The sequence below is a fragment of the Anopheles cruzii genome, chromosome 3 (assembly GCF_943734635.1).
Source record: "Anopheles cruzii chromosome 3, idAnoCruzAS_RS32_06, whole genome shotgun sequence".
Lineage (NCBI taxonomy): Eukaryota > Metazoa > Arthropoda > Insecta > Diptera > Culicidae > Anopheles > Anopheles cruzii.
Genome location: NC_069145.1, coordinates 79,443,971 through 79,467,005, shown reverse-complemented (window position 1 = coordinate 79,467,005; position 23,035 = coordinate 79,443,971). Strand labels below are relative to the sequence as shown.

The following is a 23,035-nucleotide window of genomic DNA, read 5'->3' as shown; positions in this document are numbered from 1 at the left end:
TTATTCCGGTGTCGGACAAATTTGCACAAAACGGTCCTAGAAGGGCGCCGTGTCTGCGCCGTGGTCTTATCGCTCGGTGGCGGCACCCTAAAATAAAGATTCATTATAGAAAAATTATTTTTATAACGAGGGACGGCGGACGGACGGTCGGCGGAGTGGTGGGAAAGGAACTTCAGATAATTTACGAGCGCATTTGACTAATTGCAGCTCATCCTTGCAGTGCCGCCGGGAGATGTGCGACTAAGTGCTCTCGGGTCTTGGGACTGCACTTGCTCGGGCTGGTTCACGACTCGGGCGCGACTTGCCCGTAACCGAAACGGTTGCAAAACGATTTTTAGCGCTGCGTCCCTCGTTAGCCATCGCGGAACCACCGGGGGAAACGCGCGTATGAATCATGCTCAAAGCAGAAGGTCCACATGCCGACGACGACGACGATCGTCACATCGATCTTCTTGGCAGAGCTTCGTGCGTCACGACACGCAAGCCGCCCACCAGCGTGCGGCGGTTTGCGTGAAACACCTGCGCGATGCAGTTTGGCGTGCATCTGTTTAAACCAAGTCTCGCGCCGCGCGACTCAGAGTTCGTAACTGGCGCACCATTAGCGTAAGATACTGCCCAGGAAGCTGCCCCGCAACTAGCCGATGGGCATTTAAAAGATCATTTCGATGGGCGAGATTTTAGGACCTAAACTAGATGCGCGGCGCGGCGATCACCACCGTGGCCCCGCCGAGATCGAGCGGCAGTTCTAAAATAAAACCTCCACCGTGGTGCTGCTGCTGGACGGGAAGGGTTTTCCGCTAAAAACAGTTTACGATGCAAACACCTGCCACGCGGCTGCCCGGGTTGCGAAGTTGGGAGCGACCAGAACGAAGCAACGCGAGTTGCGTGGTGATGTTTATTTATTAGGACGTAAAACGTTGGCCAGGCCGCGGTCGCGGTGCCGGTCCACAGACTGGCCGGGGATAATGAGTGTACTTTTGGTAGCAAATCAACGCTACTTTACGGTCCAGGATTGCCGATTCTCGTTCGCCTCACTCAGATAGATGTCCAAATTTCCAAAATGGTTTATTTGAATTGCTAACTGCCTAGGCTTCTTCTTTAAAATATGATTCTACGAAATGAAGAAGCGTGGCACACCTTGATTGACATACATTTCCACGTTGACGAGTAACCTTTGCTCGTCTGTCTCCAAACTGCCAAACTGAAACGCACCAAATTGTCCGCGGTCAGGGATCACGCTTGGCTGAGTGTCGTAGGGCCACAGGCCAATCTTAATGTTAGCCGCCTCTTTAAGCAACCTTATTTTCAGATCCACACTCTAACCACCGCGGAGACTTGTTGATTTGAAACAACTTTCGATAATTTGCCGGAAAACAAAGCCATAATCCGCCAATCGTCGGCCAATGAGTTTACGCGAGCACCGCGCACGCACCACAAAAGCATCACTTTGGGCGGCCCTGCCCAAAAACGTACCTCGCCTCCTCGTGAACGCAAAACTGACCTACACGCGGCGGCGGCGACCCCCGTCGCCGATGATGGATGGCGCTACTGGAGCACTGACGTTTGTTTGGCAACTTCTTTTGACCTGCAAATCACTCTTTCGCACGCACACACACAGAGAAATGCACGCTGTCAGGTCCGATCCTGGCGAAAACAGTTTGTGGAAATGGCCAACGGAAAATGTAGAAAGAAAAAAGGAAACGGTTGCCAACACCAATCGTTCCCACGCGACCAGAAAAGTCACAGCCGTCCGTGTCCACTCGTGCGCCCGACCCAGTGATGAATGTCGCGCGCGCCAAGCGCCAAGAGACACCCGTAATCGATGCTGAGGCTCCACCAGAAATCCGGTCCCACGCTCTCTCGCGTGCCCATTCAAGCTCGCGTCTCTCTGGAAACGCGATGCGCCGGAGAGGGAGAGCCTCGCGCTCCTTTCTTCTCTCGCTCTCGCCCTATTACTCTCGCTCTGGGGAGGTTTATCTCCTTATTTGCTGGCTCTCGCTCGGCACACAGCACAACGCACACACGCACGCAGGACACACACGGCTCTTGGGGGGGTATCCGTGGTGCGCTATCGCGTGGTTAATCCAAGTCATGTTATGACACAGAGCGCAGAGTTTCTTTCGTTTCTTTCGTTCCAGTGTCCGCTGCCGGAGGAACTGCAGCACGAAACATGGGACGAATGGCCCCAAAAAAGAACGATCCCATCAGAAACTGCAGGCAGAACAACTGGTAAGGCCAGCCTCCGCGGATGTACGCCTCGAAATGTGGTTCCACGTATGCAAACGCGACACGCCACCGCAACGAAACGGGGGAGCCCCTTTCTCTAGACACTCCTGCTTACGATCATCACACCGGGAAGGAGCGGGCCGCGACGATCACGGACGAGAGTCGTCCGTTATCTGTAAAAATGATCTCTCGTGCCTCGAGGTGGTGGGTGTATGCGTTGCACCCCCCTTATGCTGATAAGCCTCGACCGACCGTGGCCAAGACCGGCCGCGGGTCCCGGCGTGAAGAACCCGACCCGGTCACAAGACCCTTTTTTGGAACATCGGTGAAGGTTGCGCGATCGTTCCCGATCTCGCGGCGATCGGCAAACGCGTCAACACCGTGTTCTCCTTCGCCGTGACAGCTATGCGTGCACGCGCGGCGTGTTTTCATCATTCACGGCTCTGGTCCTCCTGGTGGCCACTTTGCACTTGTTTACACATTTATGCGTCACAAACAACAAACAGTGGTCGTCGTCGCTAGAACGCGCCCGATCCGTTACACGCACACACACACGCGCGCGGACTTGCTGACAGTGGCCGTCTATGGTCACACGCACGCACTTGGGGACGCGGCGCGTTCGCGAGTGCAAAAAACGAAGGGTGCGCAAGTTGTTTTTCCATTTCAGACCCCCGCTTCGGGGTGCTAACGGAGCTTCGCGATCGCCTGCGTTGTCCACGAACAGCTGAGAGCTGGCCGCGCGTCAATAGGTTCACATTTCTTCTGCTACCGTCTTCAGCGCATTCGGTGGAGCGGTTACCGAATTCCCGGAGGGGGGACCCGGGGAACTACGAATCGCACCAACATCTCTCTGCGTTGCACGCAAAAATTGAGCATCATCACCTGACAACGGCAGCGCCCGGATCGAGGACAGCCACTCGCTCGCTCGCTGCCCCAAAGCATCCGACATAAAGAAGCTGCCCCAGTGGAAGCAATGATTTCACCGCGAACACGAATACTTAACCTGGGCGAACCTAGCTATCGCCTGCAGGGTCCCGTCAATATTATTGTTTGGCTTGTTTTCTGTCCCGTTGCCCGCCGGTTGGTCGTTCCAGCCCCGGCCACGGTGACCTGGTGGGGATGGGGGCCTGCCAACGCACACTCGCCCCCCATAATGCACTCACTTTTTTCAAATCGCGGTCATTCGCGCGAAAGCACGCCAGCGGACGGTGCAACTGGATGGACCAGACCAGATACGGAGTGACCGCAGCAGGAAGAAGAAGGGTGTGTTGCAACAAACGGGCGACCCTCTGCCGCCCTCCGCGATTTTTAGTAGTGATTCGCCCGACGCCCGAAAAAAAACGGATACGGTACGCGTGACCACCCGACTGAAGTAAACGGTGAACTCTGAGCTGTTCCGCGGAGCGCAAAACACACGCAGCCTGCCCCCAACTGTGGCGCGAGAGCGCACGGGCTTTGCGTGAGAGCGCAGGTCAGCGCAAGAGAGAGAGACTACGAGAGAATCGAAAAGATCCGATCCAGATTCCTCGCACTATGGGAACCCAACAGGGAGAAAAAAATAAATGCATCGTAAGATTCGGGGCCCGGAGATGGTTTCTCGTGCGGAATCGGAGAGCAATTTCTACGAAGAATGTCCAACTAAACCTGACGAACCGCCTTGATCGCACTCGCTCACCGTTCTCATTCTTTCTCGCGAGAAACACACACCGGGCAAGTGGCAGTCGCTCCTAGTTGCGATTCCCACGAGGACATGCGAGTTGGGGTAGTATAATAGGCGCGCTAAAAGTAAATCTAAGGGTGACTTTATTTTAATTCAAACGTCCTTAAGCTTAAAACTTCGGAAAATCTTTGGCTAACGTTCTTATGCTCGGCTACTAGAAAAATGTCATTGCTGGCGCTACATGCTACGGAAGAGGGGCTAGAGGCATTGAGCAGTTTACGATACGGGTCGTCCGTATCGAATTTAGTCGTCTTCGAAAACCAGCTCCTTGAAGCGCCTAGAACTCCGTTATGATTTCCTCTTCCTCGTGACGCTTTATTGGATCGCCTTTCAATAAGGCAATTATCATACTGGAAAGAAACAAAACAGAAAGTAAATCAGAAGTTTTCTTTCCGTGAATAAGGTGTTGCGACACCAGAGCCCTTACCAGTACAGATAGATGAAGAAGATAATCAAATAAAACCCCAGTCCGATCATGGTGTCCCGTAGGTGTTTCTTCACCATCCCACGGTTGTGGATCTCGGCCGGATCGTACACGCCAATGTTACCGGCCGGCACCTTGTACTGCTCGTACACCAGCCATCCGATCATCGGAAGGTTCAGCAGACAGAGAATCCAGTTGCCGTGCATGAGCAGCAGGAAGGCCAGGAACCCGTGGCCGGCCAGCTTCGGGATGGACCAAAAGTTGAGCTTCGAGCAGCACTGCTGAGCGTTGAGGTAATCGCATTCCAAATCGGACAGTATAATCAGCTACGGAGACACGAAGTTAAGGAAATACCACTTACTTCGCGGAGCGGACCGCGGACCAAGAGTGAAAAGGTTTGTTTGAAAAGGATACGAAGTAGATCAGCAGAAACAGTATCGCGCCCGTGATGAGCAGGGCCAGGGCAAAAACCAGCGTTTCAGGGAACATTTCTCTATGCGAATAGTTCGCGCACACCGAACAGAACCACACGATCGCTCCGGAGCTAGCAACCAAACTGTCCCTCGTTCATGTTTGGAAGACCTGTACTTTTAAGGAAGAAATGTGTAGCTGGCGGACCACTTTTTCGGTCTCCGTGCGTCCCCAGTTTGACAGATAAACAATTTCGGCAAGGAAACCAAAAAAAAAAGAAACTGGCGCGCACGCGAACTGAAACACATTTTCTGTGACGTGAGTGACGTCACTTACGTCACAGAAAATGTCAACAAACCCGTACACCGTGAAATGAAATGGGTGATAAAATTTAAAATTTATACAACAATACGGTACAGAAGCACACACCAGTTACAACAATTATCGAACATTTATTTTCGCAACAAGATTCATTGAGATGACATTTCTGGATTAGTTACAAACTGGAAATGGAGAAATTGAGAAGCGAATAACAAGCGTCAAGGTTGGTTATGGCTCTTACAAGATGGCCCTCGCAGGACTTTCACAAACACTTTGTTGACTGTATTTAAAATTAAGAAAAACTTATCGATAGGTAACACATATAGGTCCCGGGCAAGATCGCTCTCTACCTGTATTTGATTGACTTGAGGGGTTTCTTCGAACTAGGCGAATGCTAAAAGAATTGCTAAAGAAGATTTCGTTTACAGATCTAGAAGAACGGGTTTGGTGTCTTTTGCGCACTTCAGAATCGAGTGCATCAGCTTCACGAAACCGGTATCCTTCGGTTTCTCCAGCCCCCGTAGCAGACGGTTTTTCATCACTGCCACAAACTCGCGATTACTCAGCTGTCCGTCCACTGCACAGAGAACAATTGAATTAGTTCCCTCCCCAAATGGGACTCAGCTCAGCTTACTGTACTTACTGTTTTCGTCAAAGATCGTAAAAACTACGTCGATCACGTGATCGGAAAGCTCGACCAGCGCAACCGTTTTGGCAACGTGCTTCAGTGTGGCCTGATCAATCGAAGCGCCGGCAATGTGGTAAAACGTTAGTGCCGTGTCAACGTCGTTGATGTTGTTCAGAAAGTGGAAAAAGTTCAAATAGTCCTCCTTTGAAATGCCGGAACCATGATCACGGAACCTGTAAGTAGAAAAATAGACACATAAATGAGAGACAAATGTTTTCCAATTCGCCTCGAATTGCCATCTAACCTCTTCTTGACGCGCTTGATCTTCTTCACCTTCTTCTTCTGCGGGTAGCCGGCGTACGCCAGCAGGAGCTCGGCAAAGTCGGCCTCACTGATGTTACCGTTTTCGTCCGGATTTTTGCGCATAAACTCGAGGGTCAAAATTTCGCGCTGCAGTTGCTGCTGAAAGTCCAGAAACTTCTCGATCGTCAGCTTTTCATCGTTTTTCGGCCCAAAGAAGTAGGTCGTCAGTGCCGAGTTGACACCCTGTGATAATAGCGAACAACCGAAAATGGCGGAACCGAACCGGCCGGAACGGAAATCAAGGAAAGCAAAAGAAAATAAAAAGAGGAGCATTAATTCAGCATCAATCTTTTGGAGAGTGAAATTACTTTTTTTACTTTAAACGTGTTGCCCGTATTTGCATGATCTCTGTGTCTGTTACCAATACTAGTTTGCTGCCGGATCAGATTGGCGACCTTTTCAAACTCTTCACTGTCGACATCACCGTCCCCGTTCAGGTCAAACATCCGGAAAGCTATCTCAAAGTGTCGCCGGGACGCTGCGAAAAAAAGAGGGCACGAAGAGACAGGGGAAGACGGCGCCGTTTAGTAATCACCATTGAAGAGGAAGCGGCCAGCGTAGGCTGGTCTAAATAACAGTACAGGTTAACTAGGAAAATATGAAGACGATTTTCAAAAAAGGTCCAACATTATGCAATTTTTTTATCTATTAAACAATACTCTACATTCAACGAAAACAGCAAAACTGAATAAACGATTCAAGACAATGATATTTATTTTTGATTTGAAACCCTGCTTTAAGTACCTTTTTGTCCAGTGTGCTGATAAAACTTTGGGGAAATTATTAAAGCAATAGTTCTTCCATATTTTCGAAACCAAGCACAGGCCATCGCGTACGGGTCTGTTGAGAACCTATCCGCAATTTCGAAATGGGTCGAAAATGGCCTCATTTCCTTCAGCTCTGCGCGCCACCGAGAAAAGCTTCCCTCATAAATCCTGAACGTCGCGCCAAATCCGCTGTGCAACTCGCGGTGTGGTATAGATAGTGGACAGCCGAACAAAAAATGGCGGGAAAAGAGCGAAACAAAAATAACCTTCTAACTAGCGCCCCGTAGCGCTGCGCCCTAGAAGGCAACAGGAAATTGTCTCATCTTTACTCCTTCCGTTGGCCGAGGCAATTCCGGAGCCCGCTGCTATGTACGTGTGCGCGCGGATAGTGACCGGGAACCTTCGTCCGTCGAATTCAATCGCCAAAAAGCCAAATCATGCCACCTGTTCCTGCCCTCTGCAAGGCTGGTCGGTCCTGCAGATCAGGTTTCTGTTTTACCCGCGGTCCCGTTCATGCATAAAATTGAGTGTGCCCTAATTTTTGTGCCAACAACCGCCAACGAGCCAGCCAGCCAGTTCTCGGCCAGTTCGGCAGAAAAACAATTTTCCGCTTTCCCACTAAAAGCATCGCGCGGTTTTCAGTGACGAAAACAGTGTCCATCGTCCAAAGTGGCACACCACTCTCTGTGTGTCAGTGTAAAAATAAAAGCATCCGACCCGCTCCGGATGCAAGTAAAGACCGGGTGCCGTCCATTGCCACGGCGCAAAAACTAAAAGACGAATCAACGCCGCGAGTGAGCGTGGTGAAACCTTGTGGACAAAAATGTCCTTCGGGCGCGCAAAAAAACCAACGAAGAACTGTGGTTCTATGGTAAAGGAAAAGGATATGTTGGTTCCTCCTGTCTACTTGCTTCGCGGAGGCACCGTGTTTGCACCGTGAAACGGTTCTATTTTTGGATCCTTTTTAAGGACACCCGGCCCGGCCCGGCACGTCATACGACTTCCGCTCGGGTCGCGAAACTAACAGGCAACCGCCACGCCAGGACGAGCATGCTAGTGGCTTCCTGTTTCCGGGTTTCTTTTCTCCAAGGACTTCTCGGTTAATCGAAACACATTTACAAGGGGCACTTAGGGAGGGGAGGTACACGGAAAGCCGCTTCCGAGGCGTGGTGGAAACCGTCTTCGTGGCCCATTAAAATGTAGTCGTTCGGTCGGTGCCGGCCATGGTGGCGGCAATCCACTGGCGGGTGGGGAATGCAAAAAATCCAGCACCAACAGCGAATGCATCAGAACGGGACAAAGAAGAAGTGCTGACATTCGCCACGGGCACTGAGTTCCGTTTCTAGGAAGCGGCCAACAAACGGAACAGAAAATGTTAGCAAAGGCACGGCCAACAAAAACATCAACAACGTGATACGCCGAGAAGGTTCGTTTCCAACCATCGACAGTGTGTGTGTGTGTGACTGCACACCAACCTGTTAGGGCGAGAGCGCGTCGAACAGATTCTTCCCAAAGGATGTGCCCGTGCCCTTGTGTGCGTGTAACCATCTTCCGACGGAGAGAGCTTTTAAGTTTGATAAGAATGCAATTGAAAGCTACTGAGCGTTTGCAGAATCTTCTACGGAACAACCACCAGCTGGTGACTACCACACGAATACTCTCTGCTTCTCTTTCTCTCTTTCTCTATCTCCTTCTCTGTCACTGTTATCCTCTCTTTCTGCCCGGCTTGCTCTCTTAAAGGACATACGTCATTCTAGAGTAGGTTTTTGTTCCTTTTTTACGGGGCACATCAGGAAACCCATAGCAAAGCCAGAAGAACGGCTGTAGCCGGACACAGATTGGATTTGGGGACACAAAACTAAACAAACAAAAGTACCAACTAACATCATCATCCTCGTCATCAGTCAGCCGGCCAGCGACCAAAAGGAGATGGAACAAAACGTAGATGCAATTCCTTTGGCGCTTTTAATGATGACACACCACTATGCGGTCTCAGTGCTGTGCGAAACTTCTAGGAATTTGCGCAAGTCACAATCACAATGTGACCGCTGCGAAAGGAGGCGCATGGTAGAGCGTGGAAGTAGAACACGTGGGGACGAAAATGTTCCCGAGTAGCTGGCGGTGATCTATGTGTCTATTAACAGCTTTTACTTTAAGTTCGGTAGTAAATTAACCGGAACAAATGGAGCTGTAGATGGTCTAAAATATAAAAAAATGAACAAAACAGCTAAGCTTTTATTAAGCTTTTATCGATTTAATTCAGTGTATTGCGATGCGAAAAATTTATCACATCCTCGGAGTGATGATGACGGTCAGTAACAACTAGTCAAAAGATGCAAAATGCATCCAATGGCTGCTAGATTGGTATGACGCCGTCATAAAATTAACGGAACCACTGTTTATACCACCTTTTTACCAGTAACAAAAAAAATACAAATATTGGCCTTTCAAGGCTCTTTTCTCAACCAATTAAGTTCAATAATACTTTTGCAATAACTAGGCACGCAATGTTGGCCCCGAAACGATTGCCGTTCCAAGACGTTTCCAGCTTGAAAATTAATCTGTCTTAAAAGCGACAAGGACTGCTGCGAAGCGAAATTGATTTTCACTAAACGCGTAACACAACTAAAACCCATTCCGGGAATTGGTTTTGCGTCCCTCCTTCGCTCCGCTTGCCATCCGTTATCAGTCGCGAGCAGATGCATGTGAAACGCGCACTCCGAACGCCGCACCGCCGAAGGATGATCGAACTTAATTAAAGTAGCTAATTTTAGCGCCCCCCGGTTCTGTTGATTATTAGACCCACCAGCCGATTCTTCGACGATTGTTTATGGGAGCGGTGCAATTTATGTTCGCACGAAAGGGCAAGCTCTATTAAATTGATCGGGCACCCGACCCACCCGGAGTTCCCGCGCGCTGACAGCTGGAACATGCAAATCCTTTCTAATTAGATCAAATCCCGTCGATAGAATGGGAGGGCCACCCGGCACACAAACACACACACGGCACAACCTTTAAAACCGCTCATCATCAACCTCATTGGGTCCGTGGCGACCGTGGAGAGCCGCTTGACGCAGGTTTTTCAACAACAAATCCTCGTCCAAAAATAGCCACACCAATTCCCCGAGGAGTAGGAGAAAGAGGCACCAATCGTCACGAGCATGATAGTTGGGTTTCATCGCGGGATGAATACTTAAAACAATGCCGGAGGCCAACCGATCCCCGGAGGCCGCTGCCATCAGAGCGAACCGAGAGGGAGACTGCAAACCGAGCCGATAATTTATGATACGTTCATGTGCTGGATCGGTGCCAACGCAAAAGTCCACAGAAAGTGCGGTGTGGTCGCCGGAGTGGTGCCGGTCCGACTCGACGTCCCGGGGAAAACCCGAAAGTGATCGAAAGTGAACGTTTCGACGAGTACGGAACGCGGTTCGATACGCTCGGCGTCGTCGCCTTTTGCGGCCTTTCCCGACCGTTCGCGGTCACACCGCGGTCGAACCGGGAAAGTGGCGCCAAAGTGCCAACTAGCCGTGGCTGTACATTATCTCCGACTGCTGGAACCGGGCAAGTGTACAAGCTGCCATCAAGCCATCAAACGCCCCAAACCCAAACGGTACTCGCCTCGCCGCGCTAGCCAAAAAGAAAGGACAATGCAAAAGGAGTAAAGAAGCTTTGGCACATCGCACAGGGTCGTAGCGAAAGTGATTCCGAAAACTTTTGGTTGTATCTCTTTATCGCTTCGACTCACACAGCCGCAACTGTACGCTCCGGTTCTACGAACACCGTGTAGCTCCGCGCCGTTACTTATCAGAAACGCCGTGACCAATACTGTGACACAAAAAGGACACCCGTTGTGCGATTTTGTAATGTTTTGCTTCTGGTTTTGTGTTGATATGCGCTCGCCCCAATCGGGTGGTCCTTGCGGTTGCCGAGAGATTCGCATCACAACGCGCGGAGCGGAGCAGGCGATGCACACCAAATACACGCGCGCTCGTCGTCCTTTCCGTCGTGTGGCGGTGTGTTGGTGAAATGCCGTCAGCCAGCGCACTCTTTGTCGGGCCCGGTTCGGCTCCTGGTGTCCGCGCGGTTCGGCTCCTGCCAGGCCGCTCCGGCTCCGTAGTGGTGTTGGTGCCTTTCTGGGGCTCTCGGTATAGTGTGTGCGGTACGCAAATTGCAAAACCGACGGTCCGATATCCGTCACAGCGCGGCCACTCGAGCAGGTTCGAACACTTGAACTTCGGTCCTGCTGCATTCAACAAGGTGGCGTGGCACTCTGGTCCTCCTGTGGTGCTGTTTCTGTTTCGGTAAGCCTCCAGAGGTGCTGCTCGTCGCAAATTCTTCGGAACCTCGGAGGTCCGAAAAGCTCAGTGTTGCCGTTGGCTGTCCACGCGGTCGTGTGTGCGTTTTCAGGCTCAACGCAACGAAGGAAATGCGCTTAATTGTCGTGCAGTGCAGCGAGTGGCCCAACGGAATGAATCACTAATTACAAACGTGGAGTTCCGTTGCCTGCTGGGAACCTCGCAAACGAGGAACCGAATGGTGAAGTTAACGTGAACTCTGTGACAGTCCAAGGAACCCGAGCAGAATTCGCCTCTGTTTGTGCTTTCGATTGTCTTCCAGAGCAGCAGAAGGCAATTCCGTTTTTACTGCTTAATATTCCCTCGTGCAAAAGGCACGGATTTGGGACGGTGGGCATAGGCCATAGAATAGTACCATGGTGAAGTTTGTGAGTCCTGTCCCGGCCCCGTAGCACCAGCCCGCCCCCCCGGCAGCAGCAAGATAGTGTTGTTTCGTGTTCCGTTAATACTCCGTCCAATTAACACGGTTTGCCGTTCGCAAACAAACCCCGGGCAGCAAGAGTAAGCAAAAGGAGCACACGCAAGCCGAACTCAATTCCAAGTTGTGATCCACCAGAAGCGCGCTCCTCTTCACGCTTTGGTGTGTGTCCTCCTTGCTTCTTCGTGGCCACTTTCGGGTCGGGGGCTTGCGGAGCACACCGACAACGGCGCGACAAGTGATTACAATATGAGGCTCACTAACACACACCGGTATCTTCGCCCGTTCGGCCCATCCATTTCCGGGGCCTAGGGAACTGGGTTTTGTGTGTGACATAGTGGGAAAAAAGGGGCAGACACCAACAAAAAAAACCACCAATGAAATGCAAACAAACCCTTAAAACAAATCCCTTAACGAGAGCGGACAACAACGAGTCCGTCCCTGGGCGGCTGATATCATCAGTCGCGCGGTCGGAGTATTTTTAATGATTCAATTACTGGCGCACCAAGTACCACCAGGCGATGGTTGCTGACTACTTATTGTGCTTTGTACTAGTTACAGAACCGGTCTACCGAAATCCCGGAGTGGCGGTTACATGATGATGTGAACCAAGTGCTATCGGAGTGTCACAGCGAGTCGTGCCATTAGCGCGCAGCAAAAAAAACGTCTATCACAGTCGGATTCACCGAGCGGATGTGCACCGGGTGGTGCAAGAGTTAGGTGCATCAACTGGTGCGTCGACATCAAACAGAAAATGTACCACAAATCACCCTTCCTGATGGTGGGCTCTCCCATTCTCGGGACTGGCACCGGCGGCGGAACGGTGGTCGGCGGCGGCCCGTCGGGTGGCAGTGACAAGCAACGGTTGCGGAAAATGAGCTCACTGCTACTTCCGGTAAAGCTTAGCAAACGGCGGTGCTATTTGTGTCTGAAGATTGCCGTCCTCGTGGTGGTGTTCGGGCTGTACTTTATGCTGCTACTACGGGAATCGATGAGCGCCTTGACCGCTTCCTCGTCGTCCTCAGCTGCGTCCTCCTCCGCGGGATCGGGATCCTCTCCGTTCGCGTCGTCATCGGCGGTGCCATCGTTTGCCGCCGTCCTCTCGCAACGGACCATCGGCGGCAGGCAGGAAACAATGATGGTAAGTGGGGGACGGTCCGTAGCCCGCCACCGCCACCGCGACAGGTGGCAGTATTTATTATGTAAATAAATTCCCATTCTTGCAGACCCGGGCCCCCGAGAAAGGTGACCCATATATTTCCGCCATTTGCTCCTTCCGAAACAATTTTTGCCTTACACACGGCGGGGGGTCGGACGGGTAGCTAAACTCTATTAAATAATACATTCAAGCGTGTGCCTCATAGACGACATATTTTACAGTAAACGTGCCCCGTTTACCTGTACTCCTCTGCCCTGCCCTGGTCACTCCCTGCGGAAATCAAGCGTTGATGCGGACCGCCCCCCTATGGGGAGGTTATGACTATAATGGACTCTCCGATGTTCGGACGATCAGCGGGGAGCGCTGATAGGAAAGAAGCGAGCTCGGACATAATGCCCGTTATTGCCCCTCAAAGGAGCAACCTGATGGACATCCGATGGGGCAGGACGTCCGCTTCACGGTTGTAAAGTAATAAGGGGGGAGACCCGAAAAGGGTACGGGCGCTCGTTAAATATTCAAATGCGTATTCTTGTCCATCGGAGCCAACCACTTCGCTTATCATTTCTCCCTTAATCAGTGGCCACCCGCCGGAACCGGGAGTAGTGAATGATTGGCGGAGAAAGTGGATAGTTGCGAATCGTGGTAATGAATAATAGACAAACTGCACACACACACCACGAGAAGCAATGGGGCGATCGAAGAAGGCGTAGCGTTCACCACTATCATTCAAGCAACCATCATCGAGGACGCGTCTCCAGTGTGGCGCGCCGTTTGCAATGAAAATGCAAAACCGGACACCGGCCACCGGCCACCGGCCACCGGCCACCGGAGTCCGTGTGGCGGGCGCGATGAAAAGTTGATGGATTTTTGCCACTTTTCTTGCTTTCTTTTCACCCATGCCCTCTGCCAGAGTAAGCGGAACGAGAGGGCGAAACACAACAGTGTGGCGGGCGCCGAGGGCCGTCGGTTTGCCAAAGCGGGCAACAGTAAACAGCAGCGTCCGTTCCCACCGCCGTTGCAACCGGACGTGAAGGAAGGAACGCACGGTGGTCGGCCGGCACCGGCCGGTGGCAATCAGTCCACGTTGAACCCGGTCTACGAGTACTCGGACGAGATGAACGCGGCCGCCGAGACGGACTTTAACGAGCGACGCATGATGCTGTGGAACGTGTGTGCCGAGCATCGGATCATCGGCAAGTACCCACCGAACGCGTGGGAGTTCTTCATCTCACCCGGCCACGGGATCGCGTGGTGTAACATTTTCAAAGCGGCCAGCAGCACCTGGATGTACTACTTCAACATACTCGGTAGGTATCGCGCGCGTACCCGGCAATCGGAAATTATCATACCCTCATCTGTGTGTGTGTGTGTGTCCTCGTATCCTAGGTGGTTACAGTGTGCAGTACCTACAGCGTACCAAGGCTTCGCCCATCGATCTGGCCCGGAAGCGTTTTCCGCGGCCCACCACCAACGAGCTGAACGACTACATTTCCAACACGATCTCGTTCCTGATCGTGCGGGAACCGTTCGAGCGGCTGCTTTCGGCGTATCGGAACAAGCTGGAAGGATGCCGGAACAAGTACTACAAGCTGCTCGGGGAGCAGATTGTGAAAAAGTTCCGGAAAGCAAACCCACTCAAGGGCTCACAGGTACGGCAGACTGAGTTCCGAGGCAGCCGTGTGTGTTTACATTCCCGTTCTTCTTTGCCGGAAAACAGAAAACACCGCACGGTCCCACGTTCCGGGAGTTTCTCGAGTTTCTCGTGAGCCACTATCGGTCGGGGGGCCGCTTCGACGAGCACTGGAGCCCGGTGTACTCGTTCTGTACACCGTGCAGCATCAACTTCACGCTGATTGCCAAAATGGAGACATTTCAGCGCGACAGCGAGTACATCATCCGGCAGGCCGGCCTCGAAACGCTGCTACTCAACAAGATGCCCCGCTACAAGGCTCGCTGGATAACGAATCGTTCCACGAGCGACACCCGGAACTTGATTCCCAGGTACGCCCGCTGGCCCCATCCGTGGCAAACTGCAAATCACCCAGCCTCTCGTTTGTTGACTTTTCATTCGCAGATACTTTGCCCAAATCGACGAAAAGCTACTGACGGACGTGCTGGAAATCTACCAGCTGGACTTTGAGCTGTTTGGCTACAACAGCACCAAGTACTACGGCTACGTTCAGTCGCCCGACTACGGATAGCAGTTTCTGGGGCCGCGCACCGAAAGCAAAAACAAAGACTAAAAAGACAGACAGTGAATGTAGATCGTATCGTCGCAGTGGTCGCATCCGGGCGGGCCAATCCGGGCGGCACCGATAGAGATTCGTAGAGAGTTATTTTGCGCACCCTTTGGGCACCACAGAGTGGTGTGTACCGCACCAAGAATATTCCCATTATACAAACGTATACCATTCGCGTTCGAGATACTTTACTGACCGTTTTTTGCAACATGTACATTTCCTGCGACCTGCGTTATTACAAGAATCAGCTATAGCTGTTTAGTAAACACCCTTCTCTAGTGGCATCCAACAGTGGCTCATCCAGCGAATGCGGCCTCCGGCCCGGGCAGGTGTAGCTAATGATACAGAAACCGACCGTACAAGGACTTAATCCCACCATAAATAGTTATGTATAAGTGGCATTAACGCACTGTGTTTCGATTGTTACGTTTGCAGCGCAGTTTGCTACCGTCCGCCGCAACAGGATGATAGAAACACGAGCACGATTTCTTTTCTGTTCCCCTTTAATGAGCTTAAGAAATCGTATTTGGAACGTTTCACCACCGGAATTAGAAGCACCCGAGACGGTTAACATGGTAGATTTGAAAATCGGTTTGTAGTACTGTGAAGAAATCTGCCACGGGCGAGAAATTGCAAAAGGAAAGCCGGTAAACGACATCAATTCATTTTTAAAGCTTCCGTAATGACGTTCCGTTGCAACAGGAACATGGACAACGCCCGCTCACAAGCCGCATCAGCCGAACAGCGATGATGGGATTTCAAAGTGCCAAAACTGAGAGAACTAGAAAAAACCAAATCTTCGCGCATCTTCTTCGCCAGGATGATGAAGGGTTCCGCGTGTGTTGACATGGTGCTAGCGACAGTGTGCTGTAACCGCCCGGCGATACTCCTTTAGCAGAGTAGGAGAGAACACATCTTTGTGCACATAATGATCGTAGGATATAGAGATAGGCGGGATGGACTCCGCTCGACGAGGTGAAAGCCACAAAACGGCGGAAAAGCATCAGTAGACAGTCGGACCAGAACCGAACGGAAGTGGTCCGGGATGGGGACAAACTCTAGGGAAAATATTTACACAATCGCAATTCCATTAGTATGCAGCCGGAACGCGGAAGAAATGACAAAAATTGGATAAAGATTTACGAAAAAAAAATTGTTTGATGTTACCTGTGTATGTCGTATATATTGTATAACGTGAAATAAAATTAAAAATAGTATATTGAAAATAGTAAGACCGGGCGAACACTGGGGGGCCGATGAGTGATTAGATAGAGGCTGGAAGGTGGAACGTACAAGCAACATAAAGAGACTAACAAGGGAGCGAAAAAAGCAACACAAGCGAAATAGCAAATGAAAAACAGTTTTGTGAACAATTTTTATAAAGATATTTAACCATTTTCGGAAGAAAAACAAATCAAAATTCTAAATTTTGACTCAAACACCGTTTACCGTTTTCTGTTTTCTGTTTTTACTTTTCCTATAGGCGTAATTTGACGCGAGCGAAAGACACAACAGAGAGCGATAAAGAGCGAGGCACAAAAACAAGAAACAAGAAACAAAACAGTATGAAGCACACACCTACACGAAGAGAATCGAACAAAGTTGGAAAAAGATTCAATAATTTACATGGACAGCCAGCCCTCGAAACGAAACCGAACATGAAACACAACACGATAGCTGGAGGCAGCCACATAATAACAAAATAACATAGTTAAAACAGCAAATATTGATGCTAGTGACTACTTCTAAAGGTTAGATCTAAAATATACAGTTTCAACTCTATTGCATCACCGTTCAAAGAGGACAAAACAAATTTGTCAACATTACCAAAACGACAGTTCGTTCAAAAAACGTTCGATAATTATCACCCACAGTACCGCGTAGGAAAGCGAAAAGAAAGTACACATTAAGTAAACCATTTAGAAAAGGAAACGTCACTCAATAGTAGGCTTCGTCATCCAAGAGTGCTAGCGACAGACCGACCATTCTTACACACCCGATGACAACCCGCAATCGACGGTGCAAATGGACCATCGCTTCCTGAAATCCGGAATCTGTATTGCTTACACACACACACACACCCACACGTAAATTGAAACAATGAAATGATATTTAACAACTGCATCCCATCCTTCGACTCGTATTACTATTGTTCGTAGACCCATTGTCGTTTGTCAACTAATGTACCTTCGATATTATCACAAACCGACCGAAGAAAATTGAGGCAAATAAAATACGGAAAAAGTATGCACTTTCTGATACTGTGTTTCAATCGAAATAGAAAGAACCAAAACAGCCACCAGGCATTCAGCGCCACGGGTGTTCCCTATCCAGGTGTAGGTTGGCCCAGGGGATCTACTTACTTGACAGAACGGTCAGCAGAAAAATGTAGTCGGAGAACGAGATCAACCCGTAGGCGCCCAGCTTGTAGAAGATGCTGTCGCTGTCCAGGTGCAGATCCAGGCGCGTCGACACGCTCTGTAAAACCGAAACATCCCGACATTAGTGGCGCAGTCCTCCGTGTCACCCATCGTTACCTAGGTTTTTAGCCATTACTGAGCGGCGGGGCAGGCAACCGGGGAAGGACCGGGGATATAGTAATGGGAAGCGAAGCAGAAACAAATCAATCTTAACTCGATATTGCTCGGGAAAAACGAGGAGGTCGGAACATAAGCGAGAATCACAACAGAAATTGGGGAACATGAGGAACATCTCCCCAAAATCTCTCTGCCGTTCTGCTGACGGAACAACGGAGGACACATATTTTGTCCGGTGCAAAATAGCGAGCGGGTTTGAATCTAGTTTGAATTTTGTGGAGCTGCGTTCGCTCAACACAAAAGGCGGCCAAATTAGCGTCCCAATTTTACGGTACGGCCAATTTCTTTCCCACAGCAGCAGAACGATAGGGCAGAAACATCAAAGGACAGTGCCAGTTGCCAAACTCGCCGAGAGTGCTGCTCGTACGCTAGGTGGCCATACGCAATAGAGTACGAAACAGGAAACACACAGCCAACGAACGTACACTAGGCAAGGGGGGACAGAGCTCTAGAGCGCCATTCCCCCGTTTTGTTAACGCTATTTCCATCTAACAACACAGCACGAACCATCGAGAAAACGGTGCAGCATTTTGTTAGTAATCTAGAGACAAATTGGCTTATGCGCGTACAATTTGGATGTAATGGACACTTGGCTGTTCAGTTGAGCCGTTGGCGGAAAATGCTTTTGAGTAGAGATGGTGATCGTTCCTAAAACGGTCAAGATTGATTCTCGCTAGCAAGCGTGCCCGGCGGCGCCATTACTGCGTGCAGCGAATAGAGCGACTAGAAGCTAAGCGATCGTGAGCCGCGTTAAGTTACTACCGAAAGAGAACTGTAAAACTATTGCTTTAATGTTAAGAATGTCATAACAGTCAGAAAAAGATGTGATAAGGTTAAGTAAGAATTTGTAGCAGCTGTTAGCAGTGCCTATGATAGTCCGAAAGAGAGAGAGAACGATAACAAGTAGCTGCAAAATAGCTCATGCAATAATGTGTGAGATGCTGACGATAAATTTGAACATGTGCACAACAAAACCTTGATCTCCCTTTCATTAATTTCTGTATTGTTAAGGAAGGATTATCGTAACTGAGTATACAAATCAACCTCTTAACTGTCAGTGGCTTAACAAAACCTGTTTTCTATTGCTTTCTCAACACACGACAAATGCACCAAATGTAAAGCTACAAGCCTTGTGATAACTTCTATTCTAAAACTAGCTTGAAGCAACCGAAATTTTGCTCCCAAATTTGAGAGACACCACTTTAAACTAATACTAATGCTTGCTGCTGCTGCTGCTGCTGCTGTTGGTTACGGAATATTGTTTTGTTAGCTACTGTTGGTGTTGAGTGTGTTGTGAAAAAGAAAGGAAACACGGCAAATAATCACAACCACAAGCGCACAGCAGACACAGTTATGTTAAGTTTTACGAAAAGCTATCACAGCATTCAAATAGACAAAAAGAGTTCAAAACAGTTAAACCATAGACAAAGATCTGAAGAAAACAGAGCTTTTCAGCAAGAGAGAGAGAGAGAGTGAGAGAGATATAGGGGGAAATACTGGCTTGTTTGGTTTGGTCTTTTGGCTCGTTTCAACGTTTGGAAGCTTGTTTATTGTTTGAATCGTTTGAAGGCATTTGCTTTCAAACGCCCATTTAGCAATACCTCTTCAACGCTCTGAAAGTACACGAAAGTGAATTGATTGAGCATCAAAAGCAATAGATTAGTTATAGATAGTGACCGATGGTAGATGAGAAAGAGAGGAAACGAAATTGAAGATGTTCGTGACACGTAAACGCAAAAGACTAGGGCCCTATGGTCGGTAAATGGTGATACTTTGGCATGGCGCACGTTGATGTACTAAAACCCGTCGGTTGTGGATGTCCGTTCTAAAGGATCAAAGTGTCTACCATTGGGTCACAGCGTACAGTTTTTGAATGAATGGCTGACCCTCTATTCTAAATGAGCTGTTCAAACAAAAACGATACCACCACGAGTAGGAAAGCGTTAAAAAGTTAATGAAAACCGTTACTTCGTTACTTATTCCGTAACCTCACCACGGAGAGAAAGAGAAAGAGGAGAAAGCAAAACGAACAAAATGCATAAACTGTCTCTTCAATGCTGTACAAAAGTACATCGAAAGCAAACAAATACATGAATTGAATTGAAAAAACATAAACCATCACCCAATTAAGTTAGTTGTGGCGAAATGGCGAAACAATGAAGGATCGGAAAACCAAACCAAAAGAGTACACAACGAAGTACAGGACAGCAAGTCCCAAGAAGGTGTGTAACAAACATCAAAGCTACAGTTTCGAGCCGCGCGCTTGTGTGAAAAACTGGAGAACCGTCATTCGAACGCGGGGGAAAGGGTTTTGGAGAAAAACTTCAAAAGTGATCAAGTGATCTGATTTCAGTGTGATTCAAACTGGAAAAGATGCTGTTGCATAACAGAGAGAGAAAGAGAGAGACAGAGAGAAAGAAAGAGCGAGAGAGGGAGAAAAACAATAGAGCAAGAGTTTGTTTGCAAGGTGAATAGACATAAGATGAGCTTAAAACACTGATCGGCACGTAAGTGTAACAACCGGCGCGGAAGAGAGTGAAGTACAGTTGTCGAGAGAATATGCAATATGATGGCTGAGTGAGAAACAAGGTGGACGAGGAGGTTGTAACGTGATCCGTGTATGTGTGCGCTTTTAGTTTCCGGAAATCAGTGTATGTCGAGTGTGTGCGCATGTAAAAAGTTAGTCAAAATGTAGGCCACCTACCTTCGAATCGTAGCGCTTGTATTGATCCAGTCCTAGGCCTGCGCAGCCACCATGATCCAGCCACCGTTGCATTGATTCGGGAACAGTAAAAATAGGAATAGAATTAGTATGATAGACTATCGATCATAAAGGCATCACATTAACGAAACTACTACGAAGCAGCATGCACTACCCCTACAATCCCCGTCAGAGAAAAATAAGGCGCCAGAAAAATAAAACATAAGAAATTGAAGAAACTTTTCTGTCCGCAAGGGAACGGTGTGAGTTTTCCAAAATAAAAAACCCGAAAGCCCGTGCAATATAGAGCAATAAGTGTTATTACTACACCGAGAATAGTTCCGATAATACCCTCTGGTTGCTTCATTCCCGGTGTCATGCTAGTGAGGAAATCGATCGGAGTCATGAACACCTCAACGCTCTCCCCGGCGCCTTGCGGCGCTTGGATGGTGGCAAAGTAGCGGAACACTTTGTCCGGTGTCGAGTACTGGCGGATGCGGTTCTCATACTCAATGATCTGGCAAAAAACAACGGTGGCGCAAAGAGGCTTGGTGTGAGCTTGGGCACTTGGGTCAGCTTAGAGCATTTGAGGAGCAAAGTGTGTCGAATGTAACTAAAGTGTTTGTGTGTGTATCGAATGATGAATAAACTGATCATAGGTGAAGAAAAGAAAAGAAGTACATAAGATAAATCATAATTTTGGGAAAGATTTTAATTCTTCACATCAAGGGGCATTGTAGTTTAACACCAAACACACGACACGTTTGTTTGCCACACATGCTTGGTTAAGAATCTAAGCTAAATAAAAGAACGAACTAACACGAAGCGATGTTATTAAGCAGCTGTTGTTTAAAAAGCCCACAACACAACAAGATACTCAATACTTGTTATTAGTTATCTAAGCAACGTACGACGACGGTTGATGGTTAGCACCTCAGCCCGGAAAACCACGCAAAAGTCACGGTACCACCCGATACCCGGGTCGTCATTAAACACGAATGCCTAGACTACGGTTAGTCGACACGGAAACGGACGGACAGAGTTCTTTGGTTTCACAATTAATAGGAACAAAACACAGCAAAAGCACGATGAAAAACATTACCATCCGGTTGCTTCATTCCCGGGGTGATTGCGCGCAGGAAGTCGTACGGTGTCATATAGACCGTGGACGATTCCCCGTGAAGCAGCTTGACGGTGGCAAAGTACCGAAAGATCTTGTCCGGTGTCGAGAACGTTCGCATTCGATTCTCGTACTCGATGATCTGCCCCGCCCGGGGACCGCGATCGCAACACATTGACAGGCCGAGGCCGGAGCGCAGGTGCATGTGCATGGATGCAGTAGGTTGATATTTGCATTTTTGGCAACCCAACGGTGTGTTGTGGATGGAATATGGTTTCAGTTTGGCGAGATATTGTGTTCGGCGACAAATGGTGGCAGCGTAACGTAACGTGCGTCAAGCAAATAATACATCAGCAAAGGTCACGGGAACACGCGTATTGAAAGTGTTGACCAAAGGGCGGACGACAAGATGAGGGTACATAGAAAATAAAACGATGACAGTGGGTCAAATAATAAAAGCGCAATCCGGAAGATCATGTTTACACGGTTCTTCTATTTTGGGACTAGAAAGTGAAGTTGATCCTGTCTAGGAAACATTAGTTCACTTCACGGACATCAACAGCGGGGGTCCATTACCTTGCGATCGCGAAAACCTATCTTTTCCTTACGGGGCTTCTTCCGGCCCTGGGCATCCACTTCACCATCGCCGTCGCCGTCTTCGTCGTCCTGCTGCAGCTCCTTGTGGTCGTCTTTCTTGCCCATCTCCACGCCGGCATCGGCATCCACTTTCGGCAAGCCGATGGCGCCCCTCAGTCTTTCGATAGAGCAAAGTGATGTAAGAGTGTGTGGGCCACAAACCGTTTCGGCACAACAATGGCCAACTTACTTTTTCCAGTCCACACACGGCAACACGATCATGGTGAAGAGAAAAACGTAGAACAGCTTCGTGATGAACGGTTCCTTCTCGTGCTGATGACCAAAGTTTTTGTAGCCTCTCCGTCGCTGTCGATTGGAGTCCTGCCAATCCGTGAACGACAGGATCCGATCACTTCCGGTCGGCACTATTGCTTTGCCCGAGGCGAGGCTTGCAAGCAACCTCCGGTGATTGATCGACTCGGTTGCCCAGAGGCCCGGATACGATACGGCCTTCACTGGCAGTGGCAAACCATTGCGATTCAGCACACTACAAACCTGCCGTAGCCAGGCCATCTTCCGGCCGCACGGTCGCCCAGCGGGTTCTACGGAGAAAGATACACGAAACACACAAAGTGGAACGTTTAAGCGTACGTCGTTCGGTGCCTTAGTAATCTGTCGCCATTCACCTTCGCTACACTTGTGCCGGAACCAAACGTTCACGTTTTTCCCGAACTCACAATACTGGAACCACCGAATAATCAATTTTTCGCACCGTTAAAAATAGACCACCACCAACGAAAACACGAAAACATCCCATTTGACATTTGACAGCGCACGAAAGAGAGAGAGAGAGAGAGGAAAAGGGGATTTTCACCACGGTTCGCGTGCGATTAAGTATTCCCTTGTTGAAACGAAAATCGATAAGGGATTCAACAGGGGTTTTTACGGTTTTAATATATCAAGGACTTAGGTGTCCAATGAATGCGCCCTAACTATTGTTCTGATG

At 49.3% G+C, this 23,035-nt stretch overlaps 3 protein-coding genes across 6 annotated transcripts; 1 reads left to right on the top strand and 2 right to left on the bottom strand.

Annotated features, from left to right (window-relative positions):
• Window positions 1-4,050: 4,050 nt before the first annotated feature.
• LOC128273670 (protein cornichon homolog 4) lies at window positions 4,051-5,003 on the bottom strand. Its single transcript, XM_053011693.1, has 3 exons — window positions 4,785-5,003; window positions 4,374-4,696; window positions 4,051-4,296 (listed from the first exon to the last, which is right to left on the bottom strand). The coding sequence occupies exons 1-3, from the start codon at window positions 4,857-4,859 to the stop codon at window positions 4,224-4,226; spliced, it is 471 nt and encodes a 156-aa protein (XP_052867653.1). The 5' UTR covers window positions 4,860-5,003; the 3' UTR covers window positions 4,051-4,223.
• Window positions 5,004-5,248: 245 nt separating this feature from the next.
• LOC128274797 (calcium uptake protein 1 homolog, mitochondrial-like) lies at window positions 5,249-22,821 on the bottom strand. 4 transcript variants are annotated; one of them, XM_053013106.1, is made up of 10 exons: window positions 22,716-22,821; window positions 22,280-22,631; window positions 22,030-22,207; window positions 21,436-21,595; window positions 20,337-20,374; window positions 17,399-17,513; window positions 6,402-6,571; window positions 6,035-6,276; window positions 5,746-5,963; window positions 5,249-5,679 (listed from the first exon to the last, which is right to left on the bottom strand). In XM_053013106.1, the coding sequence occupies exons 2-10, from the start codon at window positions 22,600-22,602 to the stop codon at window positions 5,525-5,527; spliced, it is 1,599 nt and encodes a 532-aa protein (XP_052869066.1). In that variant the 5' UTR covers window positions 22,603-22,631; window positions 22,716-22,821; the 3' UTR covers window positions 5,249-5,524. The 4 variants fall into 4 exon arrangements, with proteins under 4 accessions (XP_052869066.1, XP_052869068.1, XP_052869065.1 ...); XM_053013108.1 differs by having other exon boundaries at window positions 6,411-6,571; XM_053013105.1 differs by lacking the exon at window positions 21,436-21,595 and adding an exon at window positions 20,685-20,850.
• Window positions 12,391-14,996, top strand: LOC128274274 (carbohydrate sulfotransferase 11-like). The gene is made up of 5 exons (XM_053012410.1): window positions 12,391-12,777; window positions 13,706-14,102; window positions 14,182-14,444; window positions 14,513-14,796; window positions 14,870-14,996. The coding sequence occupies exons 1-5, from the start codon at window positions 12,391-12,393 to the stop codon at window positions 14,994-14,996; spliced, it is 1,458 nt and encodes a 485-aa protein (XP_052868370.1).
• Window positions 22,822-23,035: the final 214 nt, after the last annotated feature.

Bases quoted from the DNA above. Each gene is read 5' to 3' on its own strand.
- LOC128274797 (XM_053013105.1), bottom strand. From the start codon at position 22,602: ATGGCCTGGCTACGGCAGGTTTGTAGTGTGCTGAATCGCAATGGTTTG. The intron at 20,851-22,029 runs GTAATGGACCCC...GTTTTTTGCCAG, and splicing joins TAGGTTTTCGCGATCGCAAG to ATCATTGAGTATGAGAACCG. The intron at 5,680-5,745 runs GTAAGTACAGTA...TTCTCTGTGCAG, and splicing joins TACGATCTTTGACGAAAACA to TGGACGGACAGCTGAGTAAT.
- LOC128273670 (XM_053011693.1), bottom strand. From the start codon at position 4,859: ATGTTCCCTGAAACGCTGGTTTTTGCCCTGGCCCTGCTCATCACGGGC. The intron at 4,697-4,784 runs GTATCCTTTTCA...GTGTCTCCGTAG, and splicing joins TGTTTCTGCTGATCTACTTC to CTGATTATACTGTCCGATTT. The intron at 4,297-4,373 runs GTAAGGGCTCTG...GTTTCTTTCCAG, and splicing joins TTCTTCATCTATCTGTACTG to TATGATAATTGCCTTATTGA.
- LOC128274274 (XM_053012410.1), top strand. From the start codon at position 12,391: ATGTACCACAAATCACCCTTCCTGATGGTGGGCTCTCCCATTCTCGGG. The intron at 14,445-14,512 runs GTACGGCAGACT...GCCGGAAAACAG, and splicing joins ACCCACTCAAGGGCTCACAG to AAAACACCGCACGGTCCCAC. The intron at 14,797-14,869 runs GTACGCCCGCTG...TTTCATTCGCAG, and splicing joins ACCCGGAACTTGATTCCCAG to ATACTTTGCCCAAATCGACG.